Source organism: Haliotis rufescens, unplaced genomic scaffold (assembly GCF_023055435.1).
Source record: "Haliotis rufescens isolate VD_foot unplaced genomic scaffold, xgHalRufe1.0.p SCAF_11, whole genome shotgun sequence".
Lineage (NCBI taxonomy): Eukaryota > Metazoa > Mollusca > Gastropoda > Lepetellida > Haliotidae > Haliotis > Haliotis rufescens.
In genome coordinates, this window is record NW_025963791.1 from 11190155 (window position 1) to 11213566 (window position 23412).

The following is a 23412-nucleotide window of genomic DNA, read 5'->3' on the forward strand; positions in this document are numbered from 1 at the left end:
TTCTTGGTTTTTCAGCACCATACCCGTGCTGGTTGGTTTTGCCAATGTTGTAATTATAAACCGCTACACCACTGTGGACTTTCTACCCCTGACACACCCTGATATTTCGGAAATTCTGTTCAGAAAGCAGCGTTAAACCAAACTGATTTACTCTGAAAAAAACATTCCTTCTTAAACTCACCATATTAAAGTTGCAACATCAAATATTGCATGGGTTTCATTTAGTATATGGCTCATGTTCATCTACTAAAGTCTTATGTTCATAAATGCTTGCCAGTGTTCGCAGATGAAGTATACCCTTCAACTAGTGACTTGTTCTCGGCTGTCCATGCGCTGCTAGACCTTTACGATAGTAATGATAGATTCCTGTAACGACTGTTTTAGTCGACACTCGTCATTCATATGTCCTCTATTGTCCTCAAATGTATATATTGGTATTTGCTTTCTGACGTGGAAACAGATTAAATTGTCATATGTATAATTAAACTCCATTAAAACCTTACTTTTCCTATCTTTAACGTGGGCGTGGGTGTTATCAGATGTGGGAAACATATATCATATAACGTTTCAGTATTGGCCCTAATGTATACCACTCAAACTAAGTAAAATAACACCCGATTGTTTCATGACTATGAATGATCAATGAACATATTGGATCTTACTCTTCCCTTGAGTAGTATATAAATATGCTTTAATCATTAATCAGTTTTCAGTTTGAACTGTTTCGTACGAAATTGAAGAACAGTCTGTCCTTTCAACAGACGCCTGAGACTGCCCATTAGATATTATTAGATATTTTGGAGAAAACAAAATAATTTGTTCCAGAAAATATTGAACAAAAGTTACATCAACAAAAACATGATTCCTGTGAATGCTGGATGTCATGAAATGTTTGCTGTGAATAAAAATAAACATCTCCCTTCAATTAAAACAATTGTATGTATTGAAGAAGCGATCGAAAAAATAAACGTCGGTCCTTCCACGAGTTTTGTTTTCACAGACTTGGAAACCTGGCATCCTCCGTCGCCCACCGCGGCCTGTGCGATGTCATGTACGGACAAGACTGTGTGTTAAGTACAGTCAGTATTGTTCTATTGTAGCAGCGTGTCAGTTCGTGCCATCATTAGGATATATGATTTTTCATACTGTCATACATTCGTTGGCCCTATTGTTACCCGTACCACACAAAGTCATTTCTGCAATACAGCGTCTCTATCCATTATGTATGCATTACGTCAAGCTCTGAATGACATTGATATTGTGTTTGTTAGGTGTTGCTGCAGAAAGTCACTTATTGTAGACATTTAATTCCACATTGAAAATCAATCCACAGTGTTGTTGAAATCGATACGTGATGCGTTCGGCGTGGGGGAGTGAAGAAGTATTACTATGTTAAAAAGTTGACAACGTGTGGAACACAAATGCGTGGCACGTCTGATAAAGTGGATCTAAAGAAATACGCATCCGGCTTTTCTCTTTCATCCAAAGGGTTTGTAATCACTATGGTAACATAGTCCTTCGTAAGAAGGTACGCCTATTTGTTTAATATAAACCTATATTGGTATTATACATTCTTATATTTACTGTTAAGTCACAAGGTGGATGGTTACGACGGGAAATATCAATATCCAAGACAATGAACCTTCTTTTAGCGGAGATGGACAAAGGGCGGTGACGCAAGGGCGTGAGTCCTTCTTGGAATGCTTTTCTTGGAGTGCTTTGTTCATACCAAATGAATATTCCAGTACGTGATAGAGAAACTACAAGACTCACAACAAAGGATAGTAATGGGCCGTTCTGGTTAGCGATTGAGACCCCTAACATTAAAACGTCAACGCCATAAATAACCAGTCTCGATTATCTGCCGAAGCAGATTCCATTGGGGTTAAAATGCCAAATAGTGGTGAAATATTTTTGGTGAAAAACACGTTTGGGTGTCTCTGGGCATGTTTTTTTGGGGTTTTTTCAGTCACATTCGATTTCAATTTCTTCGGCTGAAGGAGCCAATGAATTTCTTTTGGTCTCACAACATCGTATTGTACAGAACATCTAGCACCTCGAGCTCTAACGAACAACTTCATTATTTTTGCAAACCCTGAGTCAAATTCATGTTTTTCAGTACTCTCAGGTACAGATGATTTTTTTTCAAACAAATTCCTGCTGATTTAAATGAAAGAAAATCATTGGGCAACTTCGTAAAAACATGATTCGAGTTAGAAACATCTAATCATATTAGACTGAGGTTCGACCGTCATTTGCTTCGAGATCACAGGCTTCGACACAGGCGGATTAAGGTAAACATTTTAAATGCTGCTTCTACCTTTTTATTGACTTTGATAGTAAAGGGTTCGTCATTGATTGATTACGGATTAAAAATTTAACTCAATTTAATTTAAATTTGGATAGGTTAAACAAATTAACAAATTAACTTAATTTAAATTTAGATAGGTGAAAGAAGAAACAGTACACTTAGAACTCGAACTAGGGACTTAGATGTTTCGTCCTCAGAGACAAAGTAGTGTTGGAAGGAGTGAGGAACAACATGAACAATATGAATAATTTTCGATGCAAAAATAAGAGAAAAGGCAAACTGTACTGACGGATATGGCAAATTGAATAACAGTTTACACTGTTGAGGCCAGTCCATCATATATACACATGCACAAAAGTTAAGCGCCACCCACCATATTTGTGAGCTGTTACTTTTGGCACTTAATGATGACTATTATAACGAGATGTACGATTGTTATGAGCCGTATATGTAAACCTCATGTGATGCAAAAGCTGTCCCAAAGCAAGTTTATCTTGTGTTCCAAAAGAATATGAGCAGAAAGGAATTTTACCGAAGACCAGAAATTGAAGGATTAGAAAACATTGAAAAACTTTTTTGTCATGTAACTGTCATGATATCATCAGACCATATCAGGTGTCACAAAGACACCCTAGGAAGTGCAGAGTCTATTGCAAGACAGAAATGTCAGTAACGTGTGTATGATCCACGGACATTGAGCACAGCTTCAACCCTAAGCCTCATACTCATTACAAGTCGTTGAATGCTTCTCTGAGGCAAACGGATCCATTCTTCATGAAGTGCGGCTTCAAGTCCATCGAGATTTTGAACTGGGGGATCACGATGTCTGATTTTCCGGCCAAGAATGTCCGAGAGATGCTCAATCGGATTAAGATATGGACTACAGGCCGGCCAAGGAAGAGTGGCAATAGCTTCTTGACGCAAATAAGCCAAAACTGCCCGAGATCTGTGTGGTCTAGCATTGTCGTCCATGTAAACAGGTCTTGTCTGAAGAGGAAGGTTGTCAAAATGAGGGACTACCACTGGACGAAGAACGGCATCTTGGTATTGTTGGCCATTCAGGTTTCCACGAATTGTCACCAGCGGAAGTTTGCAGCCGAAGGAAACACAACCCCATATCATGACGGACCCCCCGCCACATGCTAAGGTCTTCTGGATGTTCCTTGGTGCAAAACGAGTGTTACGTTGCCTCCAAACACGTATTCGACCATCAACAGTTCGTAGCAGCATTCGACACTCGTCAAACCAATGGATCCTTCTCCAGTTGGCCAAGTTCCATCGACTACGGGCACGACACCATATCAGACGATTTCGCATGTGCCTCTCAGTCAGTTGAGGACGTTTTACTGGTCTTCTGGCGTTATAACCAGCGACGCCTTACGGTCATCGTCGAGAGTCTCTGATGGGTAATCCACTGCAGTCTTAAACCTGTTGAAGTGGCAAATGGATTTCGTCTGACTATCCTGAAAAGACGTCTATCCTCTCTGTTAGAGGTTGTTTCTTGGCCTACCAGACCTATGCCTGTCATTGACATCATTGGTTTGACCATGTTTGACAATCAAACGAGTGATAACACTGTGATGACGACCCATTTGTCTTGCAATGGCCCTGCATGACATGCCAGCATTTTTCATGCATATCACTTGCCATCTTTCAGCGTTCGTTAACTTTCTCCTCACCATGGCTGATTTTCAACCTCTATTGGAAGGGTAATCTCACACAGGAGCAAAATGCAACCACGTGTCTGAAACTTGAATTTCACTATTTATAGGGTAGGGGAACTGCAGCAACACGTAAAGCACGCTTTCCTTGTGGTATCTGGACAAATTTGGGTTCATGAAACTATGGAAGCCTAATTCAGTCATACATCATCATATTTCGTATTTCTGATTCCCACACGTGAAATCAAGAGACTATGAATATGGTGGCGCTTAACTTTTGTGCATGTGTATATTTCCGTCTTTAAACATCTCTTCAAGGTCAATAATAGAAAAAAATTCTTTCGCTGTAGGTTTTTTTAAAACAGTTCTTCACTGGGCATGTTGGTGTTCTGTCTTGTGTAAAACAATGTTCTGCCCCTCCTCTCAGAGAAAAAAACACTGCATGTCACGAAGCAGTAAAAGAAATATGTTCTGTCTCAGCAGTGAAGACTGACTTTCGGCTATAGCTTGTATTGTTGGGGTTGACGTTATGGGTGACGTTGTCTACAAGGCCACTAGCCTGGTATTTGGCACAATCGTTTAGCTTTGGTGCCAGTGTCCCCACGACTTGGGGTGTAAGGTTCCGACAATATACTCACATCTTTGATGGATTTGTTGACTGGGGGCGTGAGGTTGTAGCAATATACGCACACCTTTGATGGCCTTGTTGACTGGGGGTGTGAGGTTGTGACAATATACTCACATCTTTGATGGCCTTGTTGACTGGGGGTGTAAGTTTGTGACCGCCGGTGATGACTCGGGTGGCGTTCACTCTGTACCACGCCGAATTGTGAGTCTGGCGTTCAGCAATCCTTGCTGCTGCGATCTGAGCAGCCGCATCCAGCGACATCTTCCTGTCACCTCGTCCGCACTCCTTAAGGGACAGAACATGTGCCATCAACCCATCACTCAGAACACTGTTGAGACTACAAATTTACAATCACCTACGTTCCTGTTAATGTATGTTCATATATATTTTTGAACGTTTATGAATGTTCATGAATGTTCATAAAATTTATTTTCATCTATCTTCTGTATCTTCATCTAAACTGCCGGGCAAAAGATACAATTGAAAACTGGATTCGACCAAAATGTTACAAACATTATCAAATCAGTACTGGGCTGAAAACGGTTCGAAACAATACTATGATCCATCATCGGATAACCATTTTTTGTTTGTTTCATTTTAGCAACCACCAAACATGGTTGTATACTTTCTTTTGTGCGGATTATGATCTTTAATGTTCATAAATGTTCTTGTATATTCGTCAATGATCCCTTGTGTTTCTAAATGTTTCATTTCCTGTTTCCGCTCGAGCAGAGAAAACGAAGACCTACCCTGGCGACTTCAATGATGTCCGCCGTTCCATCTTGCTGCTGTCCGCTCAGATCTAAAACAATCATCCAAGACATGAAATAAATGAATATAAATGAAATATATGTACTCATTAAACAACATGTTCAGGTCAGGTGAAATATTTTGTCAAACAAACACTGACATCTTGTCCCAAGATCTGTATACAAGACGTGAAATGTCCCAGAGGTATTCATACTCATAACTTTTTACTTGAATAAAGAGAGTGAAAACTACACGAGGGCGGCAAATTGTAAGACTTAGTAATTATTATTAGGCACACATTATGACATGGAATTAAGACTGTGGAGAAACTTGATATTATTCGGTACTTGTTCCTACAAGAGATGTCGTTTAAGAATAGTTTCAATCAATACATCCGGGCGACAGGGATTTATCCCTATTCAAGCCAGGATTCAGGTATAATTCAGCGGGAGTCGCGGCATGAACATGGGGGGTGGGGGGGGGGGGGGGGGGGGGGGGCATACTGGCACAAACTGAGACGCTTCACTTGACGTCAAATGATATGATATTAACGACGTCATATCATTGCACATTCACAGAAGCATGACACTTGACATGACATTGACACTTTGAATTTTGCCAGTAATGTTAACATGTAATCTACAATTTTCATTAGGTTTAATGATGGAAACAGCATTCGTTGTTGTATAAAAATATTTGCGATCAGTCACATGCAAGAGTGCAATGATGTGTTGTAATATCGTGTATTGGGATCCGCCAACCACTTCTATGAATAATGCATTGCGGATAATGTCAATTTATCTGTTGGTACTTAATGATTCAGAATGATGGCAGTGTCAATAATCAACACTCGGTAATGGCGATTAGCAAGTGACGGTGTTTGTGTTGATGTACAACGTCACGCCACGCCACGCCACGCCACGCCACGCCACGCCACGACACGACACGCCACGTCATGCCAAACATATCCCTCCCTGGCACTTGGGATTAAGGTGATAACTGGTCGGTGTGGAGTCGGTATACTGTGTCTGATTTGGGCATCCATGTAAAAATGCGGCCACACACAGAGAGGTGAGGTGAGGTGAAATTGGGTTTAACGCCGCGTCCAAGATTATTGCACTTATACAGCGATGTGCATGTACGTGTTTGTGTTTGTGTGGCTGCTTGTATTAGTCCAGACTGACGCCGATTTATAGTGCTAGCTCACTGAGATACCATGCCGCAGTTTAACATGACTACCCCACTCAGACACAGTACACTGACTCCGAGCCGACAAGTCCTTGTTTTAGCCCCTTAATGCCGAGCGCCAGACAGGGTAACAACAAGTACCATCTTTCAACGTCTTTTGGTATGACGCGGCCGGGGATCAAACCCCGAACCTTCCGCTCTCCGGGCGGACGTTCTACCACTAGTTCAAGGAGGCGGTCCACACAGAGAGACGTGGCAGAGTACAATAATGTTGAACGCGACGTTAAACTCCATTTCACCTTATCTCATCTTCGATCATGGGTAGATATAAACCCCGAGGACAACAGGAAGTATATGTTATATAAGTTTGTAAGTGACTGACACAAAATCCAGACTTGAAACCCTTCTTGTCTCGGACCACATGGGTGAATAATCCAATAGGTATTCATATATTTGTCTCCCGTGAAGATCCGGGTTACAAATAGTCTTTAGCAACCCATGCTTGCCATAAGAGGAAACAAACGTAATTGGTTGAGGCATGTCATCGTATCCCAATTGCCTAGATCGATGCTCATGTCCATCACTGAGATATATAGTCCAGACCGACATCAGAAAGCTGGTATATTGCTGAGTGCGGCATTAAACAACAAACAACAAACATCATTCCATCATGAGTCGCTTTACCTGAGGTCGATTATTACACATTTTCAATCATACGATGCGGTTTTTGACAAAAGAATGTTTTGTCAAGTGGAGCTGTTTTTGAAATTTGAGAAAATAGGGAAGCGATGTTCATTAGAGAACCTTCACGAACCTTCTCGACGATTCTTATTCATGAACAGACAATAACCGGTATATTCTCCTAAGTTCATTTCAACTCTTGGCTTGGATTAACACGGCACTACATTATACACGAGGCTTAAATATGTTGAAAAGTCTGATTTAGAAGTAAATTTGTAATATTTGAACGTGAACATGTATCTAATCCAAGCTAAATTTCGTAGATGTAGATTACGTCAGTACAGTAAACATATGGTAAAATTCACTTGGGTCAAAGATTGCGGAGTTCTGATTTTCTCTTGAGGTTGGTAAACCGTCCAAGAAAGAAACCATTGGAAAAGATCTGATAATTCCCGTACCAATATATCAAAACTTTTAACTTGAACATTTGACATTTATTCGATGACATACCTATATTTTCATCCTTGTTGCAATTTCAATAACTGTAAACCTTTCCTTTCCTGAAACGGTTGTCGTAAATTCCTCTTCGGTTGAAACTATTGAGGTTTAATATGGAACCTGGTGGAAAGACATTTTTCTTATGGGACAATGACGTGGCTATATCTGTCATTACATCTTTGTATCTTTGTACAAATATGGATCGTGTTTCATCTGATTAGCTTTCATAACATTAATATATAATGCAAGCTCTTGCACACGCTGAAAGTAAATGTCTTGGTACGGTTACATTATGTGCTGTCATACAAATTCAATCAATTCACTCATGTTACAGCTTATGCATTACTTGACCCTAGTAATGAGGTTTTTTTAAAGATAAAGCAGATATGTGGTAAAACCATCCAAGAACAATATAAAACAATATTTGAAGCTATTAATGAGGGACAAATTGTAACAAATAGATCAAACGTTCCCTATTCATCCATTGAATCAAGTCATTGTGGCTTCAATCAACACGTTTGTCAAAGGGTATATCACACCAAATTGAGAACACATATTAAGATACTGTGATTAATGGGCGGTGCATGGTAAATTTATCCCCGCAGATAAATATCCGGCTACTGATTACATAATCGCGTACAAAATGATTGAATTGTGTTTGATTACACAGGTCATATTTCCGCTTGATAATCCAGATATTTAATCATATCGTATTGAAAGAGATGTGGATTTTGTATAATGATTTCATCACAATTAATTCTTGTGGCGTCTATTATCTCTTTGCAAACTACTGTAATCCCCGGGCTATTATATCAGGCAACACCGGTTCCCTGGTATCGATCACCTGTCAAACGTCAAAGCTTGGTCAAATATCACCTGATTCCTGGGGCATATGTCAACTACGTCAAAGGCATGGTGGTGTGTGTGGGTGGGTGTGGGGGGGGGGGGGGGGGGGGGGGGGGGGGGTGGGGGGTATTCTACCCAGAGGCAAGTAGGAGTATTTTACCTACACTATTAAAAAACGGTCAGATTGGTTTGCCTTGTGAGGTAAGGAGGGTAGTTGACTGGTGGCGTATAAAGAAAGATGGCCGCTAACGTGTTATACCAGGTGTGTGATTTCTGACCTTCAACTTCATCGGCGGCCTTGACTTACTCCCGTTAATGATTACAAGTGATCTAGAACAATGGCTTGCCTTATTCCACACTCTATTAAGAGGGGGTCATGCCGGTCTTTTGCTCAATGAGTTTAGTGAGTGAGTGAGTTTGGTTTAACGCCGCTTTTAACAGTATTCCAGTTATATCACGGCGTGTCAGCTTAATGTGGGAGGAAAGCCCGAAGTGATGCGAGTCTCAGACGTTTACCACTTCGGTGAAACCCACGGGCACGGGTATGGTGCTGACAAACCTAGAAACATAATCGGGGCGAACCGGGATTCGAACCCACAATCATAGGTTTCTGGCGTGCCCAAGGGGACGCAAACTCTGCACAGCGAATCGCGGCGCCTTAGACGACTGGGCCACCCGTGCCCCCTCAATGAGTTTAGATTTACACGCTGTAATTATTACCCTAATCAGACACAGACTTTGTCTCGCACTAATATCGCAAGAACAGTAACTATACATCACTGAATTGAGTTGGCAGACTCATATTTTTTTATTGCCAGATCACCCTGAGCCTTGTTTCCATTTAACAATGTGATGGCGACGCCCATTTCTGGGGTTCCCCGCCGGAATATTGCAGGAATATTGCTAAAATTGGCGTAAAACCCCAACTCACTCACTCCCATGAGGTGAGGTTAGGGGAAATGGGGTTTAACGTCGCGTCCAAGATAATTGCACTTATATAGCAACATGTGGCTGCTTGTACTAGTCCGGACTGATGCCGATTAATAGTGCTAGGGCCACTGACAGCCATGCCGCAGTTTAACATAAATACTCCACTCAGACACAGTAAACTCGGAGCTGACCAGTCCTTGTTTTAGCCCATTAATGTCGAGCGCCAGACAGGGTAACAACAAGTACCATCTTTAAAAGTATTTTGGTATGACGCGGCCGGGAATCGAACCACGGACCTTTCACCCTCCTGGCGGACCCTCTCTCATTAGACCACAGAGGCGGTCTTAACAAAAGAGAAACATGACCATCGAAAAGTGTACATTTCAACATGACGTACAGTCAATTAACTTAAGTCAAATTAAGATAATATTCTAGAGATTATTTGCTCCACGTGATCTTGAGATTATGGTGTGTTCTGCTATACTAAACAGGCTCTGTTTCAATGAATGCTCGGAATGTCTCTCGCCGTACCCGAGATAAGCGCTGCCTTGTCAAACCCACCCAGAACTTTTCGGAGAATGTGAAGAGGGTTTGCGTGATCTTGGCACAGTCAGGCTGGTTAGGCTCATCATCAGCGCGGGGGCCCTTGCCCCCTCTACGCTCAGCCCAGACAGCGAATGGGACTTCTCCCAGGAAGCGCTGCCTAGTCGGAACCCACCCAGAACTTTTCGAGAAAGTAAAGACTGTTAGAAGGGCTGTATTCCTCGTTGCAAACCCCGGGTACTCTCACAATGTGAGTCAACAGATTGGGAGGTACCAAACCTAAGGCACCGAGAACAATGGGAAGTCGGAACTTGGCACTTTGGATGTAAGCGTGACATTTCGAACGCGAGGTCTGCATATTTGCCATGTTTTTCCTGAATTTCGTCAATCAGATTGGTGTCATAAGGGACAGAAAATTCAATTATATTAATGATTTCATTGGCTTTATCAAAAAGGACATGATCAGGTTTGTTGGCCTGGATACGTCTGAGGCTGTATACGGGCCTATTCAAAAGGATTTTGTATTATCATTTCCATGACTGCCCTCTACATATTCCGGGTCGTACCAATGGATGGACCTGTGTCAAAACCACAAGCATGACGAAGACGGTAATAAAATGATCGAGTCACTCCATTATGTCGCTTAAGATACTGTGTTTGTGCTAAAACTGGGTATCAACTGACAATGTGTTGGTCAGTCTTATTAAATTCATTACATAATCTACATTTCATATTTACATTTTGATGCAAAATCACACATTGACGGTTCCGAGTTGGAAGTGACTGGTCCTGAGCAGCAAACAGAAAGCTTCTGTTTCACTTTTCAGGCCAGGCGACCTCATCCAAGCGAAGGACTCTGGAGGGTTGCTGACCTTCTCAACACACTGCACATAAACTCGATGCAGTGGTCGTTCAGATAGCCTCTCCTTGAAAGCCTGGGCCGATTTGGCATGGCACTTCGCTTGGGTTGATACTCATTTATGTACCGTCCAGCAGTATAGAACCATCAACATAATCAACACTGACAATGAGATTATGTCCCACATCCTTGCTCGTTTACGAAAACTGTGGAATGCCTTGTTTTCATCATGAGTCTTGACATGCTTCACAAGAGGATCATCAGACAAATAAATGTATGCAAAAGTGCACAAAACAATTCTATCATGAAGAGCCCCAACGTTAATCAAACCACGCCCTCCCATAATGATTGGTAAATATAAGCGATTGAGGGAAGAGCGAGGGTGGTGGGATCTATTGTCTGCCATGATTCTTCATGTGAGGGTGTCAATGCCCTAAATCTTTTGTTTCGTCCAATCAACAACACCAAAAGAATATGAAAGGACGGACACAGCATAAGTATTTGTGGCTTTGACTTTATTGCGAGCGTTCGGCTCTGAACTCCAGCTTTTCTTATGTCTACATTTGTACTCTGCCCGAAGTTTTTCCTTGATATGGGCATTCTGGAGTTTGTCCCTAATCTGCAACCCTAAGTACGTGTAGACCAGACCTTCCACGAGATGGCCAATAACTCCAAGTAAACTGACTGATCCTCCCTCTTCTACCTTGCCACGTTTCAGATGAAAATTGTTGCATTTATCGAGTCATTTATCTATTATTAGAAAAGGATTCGACAAGGGGGATCTGTTTTTTTAGTGTAGATCCTCCACTGGCAATTAGTTCAAGGTCATCCATGTAAAGGAGGTGAGTAAGGGGTGTTGGTGATCTGTGCTTAGGAGGTCCCGGGTGATAACCTTCCTTTTTGCTGAGCAAAAAGCTTAAAGGATTTATTATTATTATTATTTATTTATTTTTTATTTATTTTTTTAAATTATTTTTTTTATTTATTTATTTTTTTAAATTATTATTACAGACATGCATCTTGATAAATAGCACTAATGGCGGCATATAGCACCATTAAGTCACTCGCTCAAATTGAATCTGATAATTGTTCAACCAGTGCCGATAATGACGCCTTGATTCATAGAAACAGAAACACAAACACTTTCACGCGAAGTAGGTGTCCAGTATGTTATCCAATGAGGGTCCGAGTAAGCAATGCAGGTAATGATAATACATATAGCTCGATAAATAAACGATTTGCTCGCCTTCCAAGCTCCCTGCTTCCATGATTGGAGAATAAGTGTGCAGTTATTGTCGATGCCCATGTGTATATGGAGGAGAGTGTCACTGGCGCTGGTTACCTTGTTTATCACGGTGGTTATGCCCCAGCTAATGGCCATACGATAGTTTAATATGATTACCAAGCAAAAGAGCTGATTGGAGACGCCGAAACCCGTATATCACTTAATGAATCACTGATTGTCATCCAGTCGATATCATGGTCTAGGATTTCCAGTCGCCGAACAAACAGTCAACAAATAATCAAGGAAATGGGATTACAAAGGCACACCTGAATTACCTGCCTGTATTGTCATATACTTAACAAACAAAGTTAGGGATCAGAACTATTTGTGGAGATATTTTTATGAAATTATGCAACGTCGTTTCTCGAGCAAACGTTAATTCTACCACAGTGTGTGTGGCAGTGGGAAACGTTTAATGGGCCTCCCTGGTCGGTTTCTTGTTGTTGCAAGAATGAAATATATTGATTTATGAACCGCAGCGACACAATCTGTAAACTTGCCCCGTCATATAACTTGAATAGTGCTGGGAACGTCGTTAAACAAGAAACAAAAAGTCTCCCTTGTCCAGTCACGCGTAACACTTGCCCTTGTGTATTTATGATATACGAGTAACCTTGAAAGAACATGTACGTAATACAATCAGGCCAGTTATCAGCAGAATTGTCTGACCACAGTGAGTGAGTTTGGTTTAACGCCGCTTTTAACGTTATGGCGCTGACGAACCTAGAAACATAATCGGGGCGAACCGGGTCGAACCCAAAATCACAGGTTTCTGGCGTGCCCAGGGGACGCAACTCTGCACAGCGAATCGCGGCGCCTTAGACGACTGGGCCACCCGTGCCCCCATCTGACCACAGCCTAGCCCAATGCTCGTACTACATCGGTGCCTTGGGGTATTGTAATTCTATGACAAATGGAACCACACTCACGAATCACTGTACAGTTACAATAATGACACCAGGTGTTCGCGAAACGAACAAGGGTTGACTGTCCTACACAAAAATGAAGGACACACATACGAATCACTGTGCAGTTTCAATGAGGACACCGGGTGCCCCGTCGTACCGGAAGCAGCCGTTGGAAGTCACTATTTCACTGTGACGTGAGCGTTAAACCCCTTTTCACCTCACCTCACCTCACCTTATCTCACCTCATCTCATCTCACCTCACCTGACCTCACCTTACCAGACACCACCTCACCTCACTTCACCTCACCACACCACACCACACCACACCACACCACACCACACCAAGCCAAGCCAAGCCAAGCCAAGCCAAGCCAAGACGTTAACTCGATACTCAATAGGCCACACAACAGTAACACACTATAACAATGGATCTCTAGTACCCCAACAGTAGGCTGTTTATGGGCCACAGGAAGCTTACACCGTCCGGAAACATTACTAGTGTAGGGTATATATGCGATTGTGCTGATCAGGTACTAAGCTCCACCGTAATAGAGCTGTGCCTGACAACTCCCGTTAGGTCTCTACATCTCCCAACTGTATTGATGGTGGAATGGTGTACATGTAGTCACGGCAGCCTGCCTCAAGTAGGTGTGATTGATGGTGTGAGAGTGTAAGAGTGTTGTAACATGCGGACTTGGGGTTACGGCATTATTGGCCCCGAATCAATAACCCAGTGACTCTGGCATGTCCCTGAACCTTGCACGAGTATCAATGGTGACATTATACTTCTCCTGGGTTACGCTGACTGTGTATTCCTGGTGGCATTGTGTCGTGATTGATCTAAATTGAATGGCAGATAACACACTACAGTGATATCTCGACAACCTTTACGTACTTAGAGAACAGAAAAGCTAATGGTTAATGGCTCCAAGAACGATCATACAGAGCGAAAAACACATAGAACTAGCACTGGGTGTCAGTATGACATTATTCGAAACACCAAAGACACAAGAATTGTAAAGTGTCCTCTTACTAAGACAAGTAACGGGTACTGGGGTGTATTATGATTCGACACACCCAAAAAGCCAAAAGGATGTGGAGACCGCATCTTCCTCGAATCCCCACATGGAGACAAGTAAGGGGTACTGGTGATGTATTATGATTCGACATACCCAAAGAGGCACACGAATCGGGTCTGGAGACTGCATCTTCCTCGAATCCCCACATGGAGACAAGTGTGAGATACTGGGTGCTTGATGTTGTTCCAAAACCCCAGGGGAAGACATACATGGGATATTGGGGTATTGGGTACGTAATTAATTGCCGGACATCAACAAAGGGAAACCAGTACTGGATGTCGGGAATCCTGTAACGCCCCAATCCCCTCAGAATAAAACAATAGAGAACACGGGACTTGCCGCGGAATCTCCACGGCTTACAGTCAATATCAAGTGTTAATGATCGATCTGTGTCTGGTTTGGGTTGGAACAAAGATTGCCAATGAAAAAGCAACAGCTACTTCTTTATTAAACAAATGTCAATTTGAAAATGGCATTGAATTAAGGAAACATAATATGCCTTCAACAAAATTCGAGAAAACTACTGATCATAACAACTGTCCTCCACTAGCAAGGCAACAGTCACAAGTGGCCATTACTGCGTTGAAATGTAATCTGACAAAGACGCCGTTATCCGGTAAATACAATACCTGGCTTCCTCAGACATATTATTATGATTGACGTCCGTCATTAACCCCCCCCCCCCCCCCCCCCCCCCATTCATTAAAGTGTTGTGTGGCGTTTAACGACTGGGTGAATTACAACAGTTCGTCGTAATGAGAAACACGTGCGTTGATGTTAAAACATTTTCAGCAAAATGAGAGTCATAAAGACGAAGAACAAGGTCTGGGAAAACACAGCTCGCTTGAGGTTAGGTCACACTGTGCTTCTGGAGGCGATGTAGTGATTTTCGTCTTCAATGAGTATTGTTGATGTGGGCCTTGTATAGAATATCAATTATCACTCGATGGACGTAACTCTCGTATAATTGAATCATGGCGAGGTCAACCAGGGGGAAACAGGGTTGATATCCCAGAAATATACAGTTAAACTCTATTAATAGGGTACAGTCTCCAGTGAAATTGTTCGGATTAAAAATCTCTGGTTTCAAGGAATATTTGTTTACAGAGTGATCATCAGGGATGTTCCTTTAATCCATTATCCCAAACCGGCTTCCATCGGGGATATGGCTTGTGTGAAATTCAATACCAATGCCATCTGAAAACGATCGGCTATTTCCGGTTACGGAAGGGGCGAGGTTTGCCGAAAGAATCGCAATGCTTTGCAGGCCATTGTCATCGGTAACCATGACGTCACAATCAAATGACATCACTAATCTCTCCTGTGCTTTTTCACTCAAAACACTGGTTATTACTGTTTACGAATTGAAAAAGTTGGAAGAATCATTTTGAAGAATCACTTGGATATTAAAATATAAACGTTCCGATAAACGTTCAAAACACCTCGGGAAGTCTTGGAATTTTAAACTTTTGTAGAACTGTTCATATATTTGCAATAGACACTCGGGTGAGATTCTCAGTATGATTACACATAACTAGCGGGGTCTGGATAAACGAGGTTTTACTTTTCGCAAATCTGAAAACAGATAATGTTTGACGACATATTAAACCATAAACGTTTTAGTAATTTTCGTATTCTCTCAGATATATAGTCATAGATATTCCAACAACCCAAGTAAAAGACACAGTATACCGAACCTGTACTCTTAGTAAAATACAATTATAGACTCTGTTTAAGAAATAAACGACGAATGGGGGTTGTTTATCGTACAATAAAACAATGCAGGGAGAATAAATCATCTCTTATATGCATCATTGTTTAAGCCCTTCTAAGAATGTCTATAAAATGTACAAGCTTCAATTACATATACCCGTATTAAATAATGATGACTCCCTGAATAGAATCCGACCTTGGAAATGTCGGACAAGTCCATTTTATGTACAGGGGTGTAAGTATGGTATTCTCACAAGTGCGTTCACCTGCGTTGCCCAGCTACATCTATGGGGGACAACTCACTAGACACTTCACTCTCCTAAAAAAATGACCCGTGAAGATCCGGGGTAGAATAGGTCTTCAGCAACCCATGCTTGCCGTAAAAGACGCCTATGCTTGCCGTAAGAGGCGACTAATGGGATCGGGTGGTCAGGCTCGCTGACTTGGTTGAAGCATGTCATCGATCCCAATTGCGTGGATCGATGCTCATGATATCAATTACTGGATTGTCTGGTCCAGACTCGACCGCCGTCATATCGCTGGAATATTGCTGAGTGCGGCGTTAAACAACAAACAATCAATCAAACACTCTAAAAAATAACGTCATCAATTTGCGACCGCACGTTCGAATCTCCAGAAACGACGTCATGATAGAAGAATGTTTTATCGTGAAATAAACCACGTTGCGTTCTTCATTGTCCTTTGCGATTAATCGCGGAGCTATCACATATATGAGGTTAATACCTGTTTTTATCTCCTCACAGGGAATGGCCCTAAGTCAATATTGTTTAACTGAGTCCATAAAAAACAGGTATTTACCTCATATAAAGTCTATAATTGCTTTATTATACAATAATGAGACAAAAGCAGATTTAACATATCCATATCCAAACGTTGGGAGGTTCCAATATACGGAGACATCTCACTGGCTTAGGTTTGTAGAATACCATTTTCGGGTAATCGGGTAATACCCATTCTATTTTAAGTAGCTCACGTCAGTACCATAAATTATCATACCTGACTTAGAGTCGAAAGACACGTGACCACTCCTTGGCTAATAAATATAGCGGAAAAGTTCCATACATGAACAAACATGTAGGTTTACATATACTTAAGTTACATTACAGGGAGGCTGAACTACCAAGCTGATGTCACAAAAAGCACAAATAGCTGTTAATATTTCATACAACAGTTTATAAGATATTAATTACAAAATGCATCATGTTATCATCAGAATGAGGTGAGGTGAAATTGGGTTTAACGTCGCGTCCAAGATTATTGCACTTATATAGCGACGTGCATGCACGTGTATGTGTGTGTGTGTGGCTGCTTGTACTAGTCCGGACTGATGCCGATTTATAGTGCTAGCTCACTGAGATACCATGCCGCAGTTTAACATGAATACCCCACTCAGACACAGTATACTGACTCCGAGCCGACCAGTCCTTGTTTTAGCCCCTTAATGCCGAGCGCCAGACAGGGTAACAACAAGTACAATCTTTTAACGTCTTTTTGTATGACGCGGCCCGGGATCGAACCCTGGACCTTCCGCTCTCTGGGCGGACGCTCTACCACTAGACCACGGAGGCGGTCTCATCAGAATGAAAACAACACGCAGCGTAAGCAACGTGGGGAATTGAAGAACGTGGGGTTTCTCTTGGGGAAGGAAAGAGACGGGCGGAGAGAGCGGTTGAGGGATGGTCAGAATAAAGTCGGGTTAGTAAGGGTGGAGGTCGAGGCATATTAAGGGTTGCGGGAAACACATGCATTCGGATCATGTTACAGCCTTGCGCAATGACTCCGGCAATAAAAATGAAATATTCTGCGGAATTCGCTTAAAAGTATTTAAATACAGTTTTTCCCTTGTTCTGATTTAGCGTCATCTGGTCATATTATTGTATTGATAAATGTTAACAAGTTCGAAATTCAGACATTTGATATTTGGCATTTATGAATTGTTAATATTTTTCTCTGTATGGTTATAAGAAGATATAGTCAGATTTTAATATGCACTGCCGGGCAAAAGAAAGTATGCACTTGAAAACTCACGCTTGACTCATTATTGTGCACTGTGAGAGGGTGAGTATTGCTTTACGCCGCTTTTAGCATTATTCCAGCATTAACACAGCGGGGGACCAAAAATGGGCTTCACACATTATACCCATGTGGGGAATCGAACCCGGGTCTTTAGCGTGACGAGCGAACACTTTAACCACCAGGCTACACCAACGCCCCCGTGCACTGTGAACTGGCAAGCCCCGTGTTCTTTGTGACGTCATGTGCACGTCATCTGTTGTGAGCGACATATTGATAGGACGCATGTTATATTGCCCATGAGTGAGTGAGTGAGTGAGTGAGTTTGGTTTTACGCCGCTTTTAGCAATATTCCAGCAATATCACGGCGGGGGACACCAGAAATGGGCTTCACACATTGTACCCATGTCGGGATTCGAACCCGGGTCTTCGGCGTGACGAGCGAACGCTTTAACCACTAGGCTACCCGACCGCCCCATATTGCCCATGATACCCGTATCAAATATATCTCAATCGAAAAACAATATCTTGTTTGATTCATGTTCAGCTACCATCAAGCATGAATGTATGTATACCTTCTATTGCCCGGCAGTTTATATAAAACGTCAACGCCAGAGAATAACCATTATCAGCCGGACCATATTACATAGCGGTGACAATTATATGAATGGATCATCGAAAATTATTTATGACAAATCTGTTCACGAATGGGGTTCTGTCCATTGTATGCCTGTTCCTGGCTTGCTAAATTAATACATAATCATTATGACGGGGGGCACGGGGGGCCCAGTCGTCTAAGGCGCCGCGATTCGCTTTGCAGAGTTGCGTCCCTTGGGCACGCCAGAAACCTATGATTGTGGGTTCGAATCCCGGTTCGCCCTGATTATGTTTCTAGGTTTGTCAGCACCATACCCGTGCTCGTGGGTTTCACCGAAGTGATACACGTCAGAGACATGCATCACTTCGGGCTTTCCTCCCACATTAAGCTGACACACCGCGATATAACTGGAATACTGTTAAAAGCGGCGTTAAACCCAACTCACGCACACGCACGCATAATCATTATGACACTACACAAACCTGTCCCAGAAGCTAAAATTGACATTTTACCATTTCTGAACAAACAACCAAATACGGTAAAAGAGAGCATGATATGCGCCTGCGCGTGTTTCCATCCGGGCACTGAGAAGCATACAAGGTTATTCAATCTTTGCCAAAAAATACAACGGCTGACGGTACACTACATACCAAGAAGCCAACATATTAGTGTTTATATTGCATACGTGACAATAACGTATTACTTAGCAATAACAATAAGCTGAATATGTGAGTCTACACTCTGGAAAGAAAATATTATGCATATGTCAGCATAACGTCTTATGAAAGCTACCTGTCGAGATCCAGGGTGGAATAGATCTTCAGCAACCCATGCTTATCACAAAAAGGCGACTATGCTTGTTGTAAGCGACGACTAACGGGATCGGGTTGTCAGCCCCGCTGACATGGTTGATGCATGTCATCGTATCCCAATTGCGTCGATAGATGCTCATGATGTAAGTCACTGGATGTTTTGGTCAGGACTCGATTGTTTACAGACCGCCGTCATATAGCTGGAATAGTGCTGGATCCGGCGTTAAAAAACAAACAAACAAATGTTATGAAAGCTGGACGGTGGGGTAGTCCAGTGGTTAAACTATTCTCTCGCCAGGCCTAAGGCCCAGGTTCGAAGCCCGAGGTGAAGCCCATTTCTTGTGTACGGTGCAGTGATATTGATGGTATGTTACTTAAAGCATCATCAACAACAACTCACCCACGCTTATGATAAACTATCATTAAAAAAGTATTTGGTGGTCTAAATATTGAAACAAAACATTTCACGATTTACGCAAATCAAACCCAGGTGCGCGAGCACTTTACACTAAGTTACGTGGTGTGCACAGCTATATGAGTGTACCATCTCATCTAGTGTTTGCACAGAGACAATTTACTTCTAACTACGATATCAACGTGAGCGTCATCGACAAGCACAAACTTCATGTTGCTAAGGACGCCTGTGACGGTAAACTACTGCTCCCAACAACACGACCACAGCAACACAACGACTTACCATACATCCGAGGGTAAGCAGCTATAATAAATAAACACAGGAGCTCATACGCATCGCTGAAAACAGAAACCATTGTTTTCCCCATCTTCATCGCCATCCATTCCCAATCAATCCACCTCTTCATCCCTGACTGGGGAACTTTCAAGTTAAGCCATGTGAGGAAGGACATGCTACTTGTTGGGCAGTTAAAGGGGGCGACATTTTACCATGGAAATTCAAGTAGTGTCGACTGAAACTTGTATTTGTTAATGTACTTCAAAGAATATCTCTGGGATGGTGATCTAGTGCTTCATCCTAAGGATACCTGTCTGTGTATTCTACGCATTAACTTTAAGCCATAATACATTAGTAACCTATTCTTTGTTTAATTTCAGTTTTGAAACAACCAAAATAAAATTATCATCCAAAGAAATATTTAAAAGGATTCCGACGAACAGGTTTCTATCAGTTATTTAGATATTTTGCCGTCTTGTTGTCGTTACTGTATTCAGCATTGGTATTTAATATATAAAGCTCAAACAGGTTCGTCAAATCCATTTATGAAAGCAAAGAAATCCATTATTAAAAAGTATTGTTTCAGAGCAAAAAAGTTTCGAAAACGAAATTAATCATTTGTAATGATAATTGAATATATTTTGTTAAGGTCAACGACCTAAATCCATGTTCAGTTGTCCTTAACCTTGATGCGTTCTTTAAAACTACCTCCACCCTCAACCTGCTTCACGTATATGTTTTAAATACCTCGTCAATTTTGTCCCTGACCAAGTTAAATCTGAAACGTTTTCTCTTGTCCTTACACTATCTAGTCTAATCTCTACCTCGCACACTATCTAGTCCTATCCTATCTATCCTCTGCACTATCCTTACACTATCCAGTCTAATCTCTACCTCGCACACTAACTCGTCCTATCATATCTATCCTCTACACTATCCTTACACTATTCAGTCTAATCTCTACATCGCACACTATCCCGTCCTATCATATCTATCCTCTACACTATCCTTACACTATCCAGTCTAATCTCTACCTTGCACACTATCTAGTCCTATCCTATCTATCTATACAGTATCCTTACAATATCCAGTCTAATCTGTACCTCGCACACTATCTAGTCCTATCCTATCTATCCTATACATTATCCTTACACTATCCAATCTAATCAGTATCTCAAACTTGTTCTTTACTTGTTATTTGTCTGATCTCTCCCTGCAACCATGATGGATTTTTATTGCCTAGACATCTCAACATCTAACCTTGTCTGTTGATCGTACCTATAACGATGTTTATGTGTACTAAGGTCTCATTCTTACGATTGGCGTATACATAGGCTCAAAAGTAGGACGTGTGGTCGTCCAAACGCTAAGATGTTGGTTTTTTTGTGGAACGTAACCCTGATACAAATGTCTTTCGTCTTTGTCTAATTATTGGCCCCAGGGCGTTTCAGCGACAAGACTGTTACTGGGCTGTAGCCCTGGTACGAAAAAAAGATCTTAGTGGTACTACTGTCAAACGTCTATACAGTCAAATCCCGTTAATCCGACATTGTTGGTTGCATATGATTATGTCGGATTAACGAGTATGTCGGATAAACGAAATTAAGTAGTATCAACGTTCGTGATCGAAAATCAACAACTACAGATAGATAACGATACAAACACGTAATAAAAAATATAAATGAAATATTCATATTGTTATGTTACATTGTTAACAGAATATGATTAACGAGACTGATTAATGAGTGATTTCGATAATTCGTTGCAAATTAGGTGTGTCGGAGTCGGAGTGCGAGACTGTCGGATTAACGGGTCTAAATAGCACTGATTTAATCGGTTCCCATCATTAGTGTCGGATAAAGCCGATTGTCGGATTAACGAGTGTCGGATTAACGAGTGTCGGATTAACGAGACTTGACTGTATATAAGTATGAGACATACGGTCACGTTAGCTTTATGGAACGGGTCTCCATTGAAACTCGTCGTACTCATGTATTAGTGTGTTTCTTACATAGCCGCCGCCGTGATAATGCTGGAATATTGCTAAAAGCGGCGTAAAACCAAACTCACTCACTCACTCACTCACTTACCTAGCCCGATCTCAACCTCGGAGGCTGTCCTGTTGCTCTTGCAACAGCATCCTTTATCCGTAACGTAGGCGATGATAATGAGCGCAGGGAAGAAGAGGAAGGTGACGACAGCCTCCCATAGGTCCACTACTTCCGGCGAACTCAGCAACAGCACGATAAGTAGCCAGATGTAGGCAAACATGGATGAGAACGAAGTGATGGCGAACACTTTGATGTTCTTAATCCTTCTCACCTCCCCTTTAGGAATCGAAACGATGCACACAGCAGTGATGACCAACAGATTGAATGCTGCGGAACCCACAATCGTTCCCGGACCCAGTTCACCGGATTTAAAACCTTTTCCTGTTATTTCTATAACTGACAGAAGGATCTCTGGTGCACTGGTCCCGAAAGCTAGTAAGCTGAGATTGGCCACAGTATCATTCCAGACCTTGACCTCTATGTCCTTGAACTTGTCCTTGTCTTCCGAGTCGGGGATCTTGATGACCCTTGTCTTGCTGGTGATGCGCTCAATGCCACACATGAACGTGTCGGAGATGATGGCGACGCCCAAAAAACACCAGATCATAGCCAAAAAGTACAGAAATGCCCTAGCTCCAATAGACCAGGTATATTCACTGATCATGGGTAGCATCAAGCCTACTTTAGAACACGTATAAACGTCAAGATCAATTGTAGCATTCATCTTGGACTTTGTATGGATTCCAGATATATCCCAATATATCAATTGTTCATCTATCTACAAACAACGCAGTTTTCAGCGTTAAACCATGTTCTTATTTCTTGCAGAGAAATCTTTGCAGGTCACTCACTGTTCCTCAGGGACTCTGCCTTTTCGTTTGACAAATGTATCCTCCACAAGCATTAAAGAGATGTTGGTATGGTAAAGGTATTTCATAATCCATTGCACTGTAACCTTGTAGTCCCATGCATGGAGCTTTCCATCACTGTCGGGATAGCCAGTCAAGCACAACACACAACATGGGGCACAACAGGGGGATCTCAGGCAGAAAGAGGCTTCAAAGTGCACAACATGGTCTTCGTTGTCGGGCTCATCTGCGCGTGAAAACAGAAAGCAATCGATTAATTGTTTTTAAACCATTTACACGGAATCTTCACAGCTAATTCTACTGGAACGATGGACAAACGTTCTGGTGTCATTGGTTGAATGAACCTAAAGACAACACAGACACTCAAATATACCCGAGTTACCTTAACCGATGTCGAACCAATACTAAATATTACACAAATGCATATACCATAGTATTAAAATCAAAACCCAAACGGTCGGCCTTTTTCTAACTGTA

At 41.9% G+C, this 23412-nt stretch overlaps 1 protein-coding gene across 2 annotated transcripts in view; it reads right to left on the bottom strand.

Moving 5' to 3' along the window:
- LOC124141176 (sodium/calcium exchanger 3-like) overlaps positions 1 to 23412 on the bottom strand; it is a 52785-nt gene that overhangs the window by 18036 nt on the left and 11337 nt on the right. The window contains exons 2-5 of one of the 2 annotated variants that reach the window (XM_048392222.1): positions 22106 to 23161; positions 20022 to 20042; positions 5350 to 5402; positions 4715 to 4885 (exon numbers count right to left, since the gene is read on the bottom strand). In XM_048392222.1, the coding sequence (XP_048248179.1) occupies positions 4715 to 4885; positions 5350 to 5402; positions 20022 to 20042; positions 22106 to 22790 (930 nt within the window). In that variant the 5' untranslated portion in view covers positions 22791 to 23161. The remainder of the gene's footprint in view (positions 1 to 4714; positions 4886 to 5349; positions 5403 to 20021; positions 20043 to 22105; positions 23162 to 23412) is intronic. The other variant, XM_046509109.2, reaches the window with a different exon arrangement.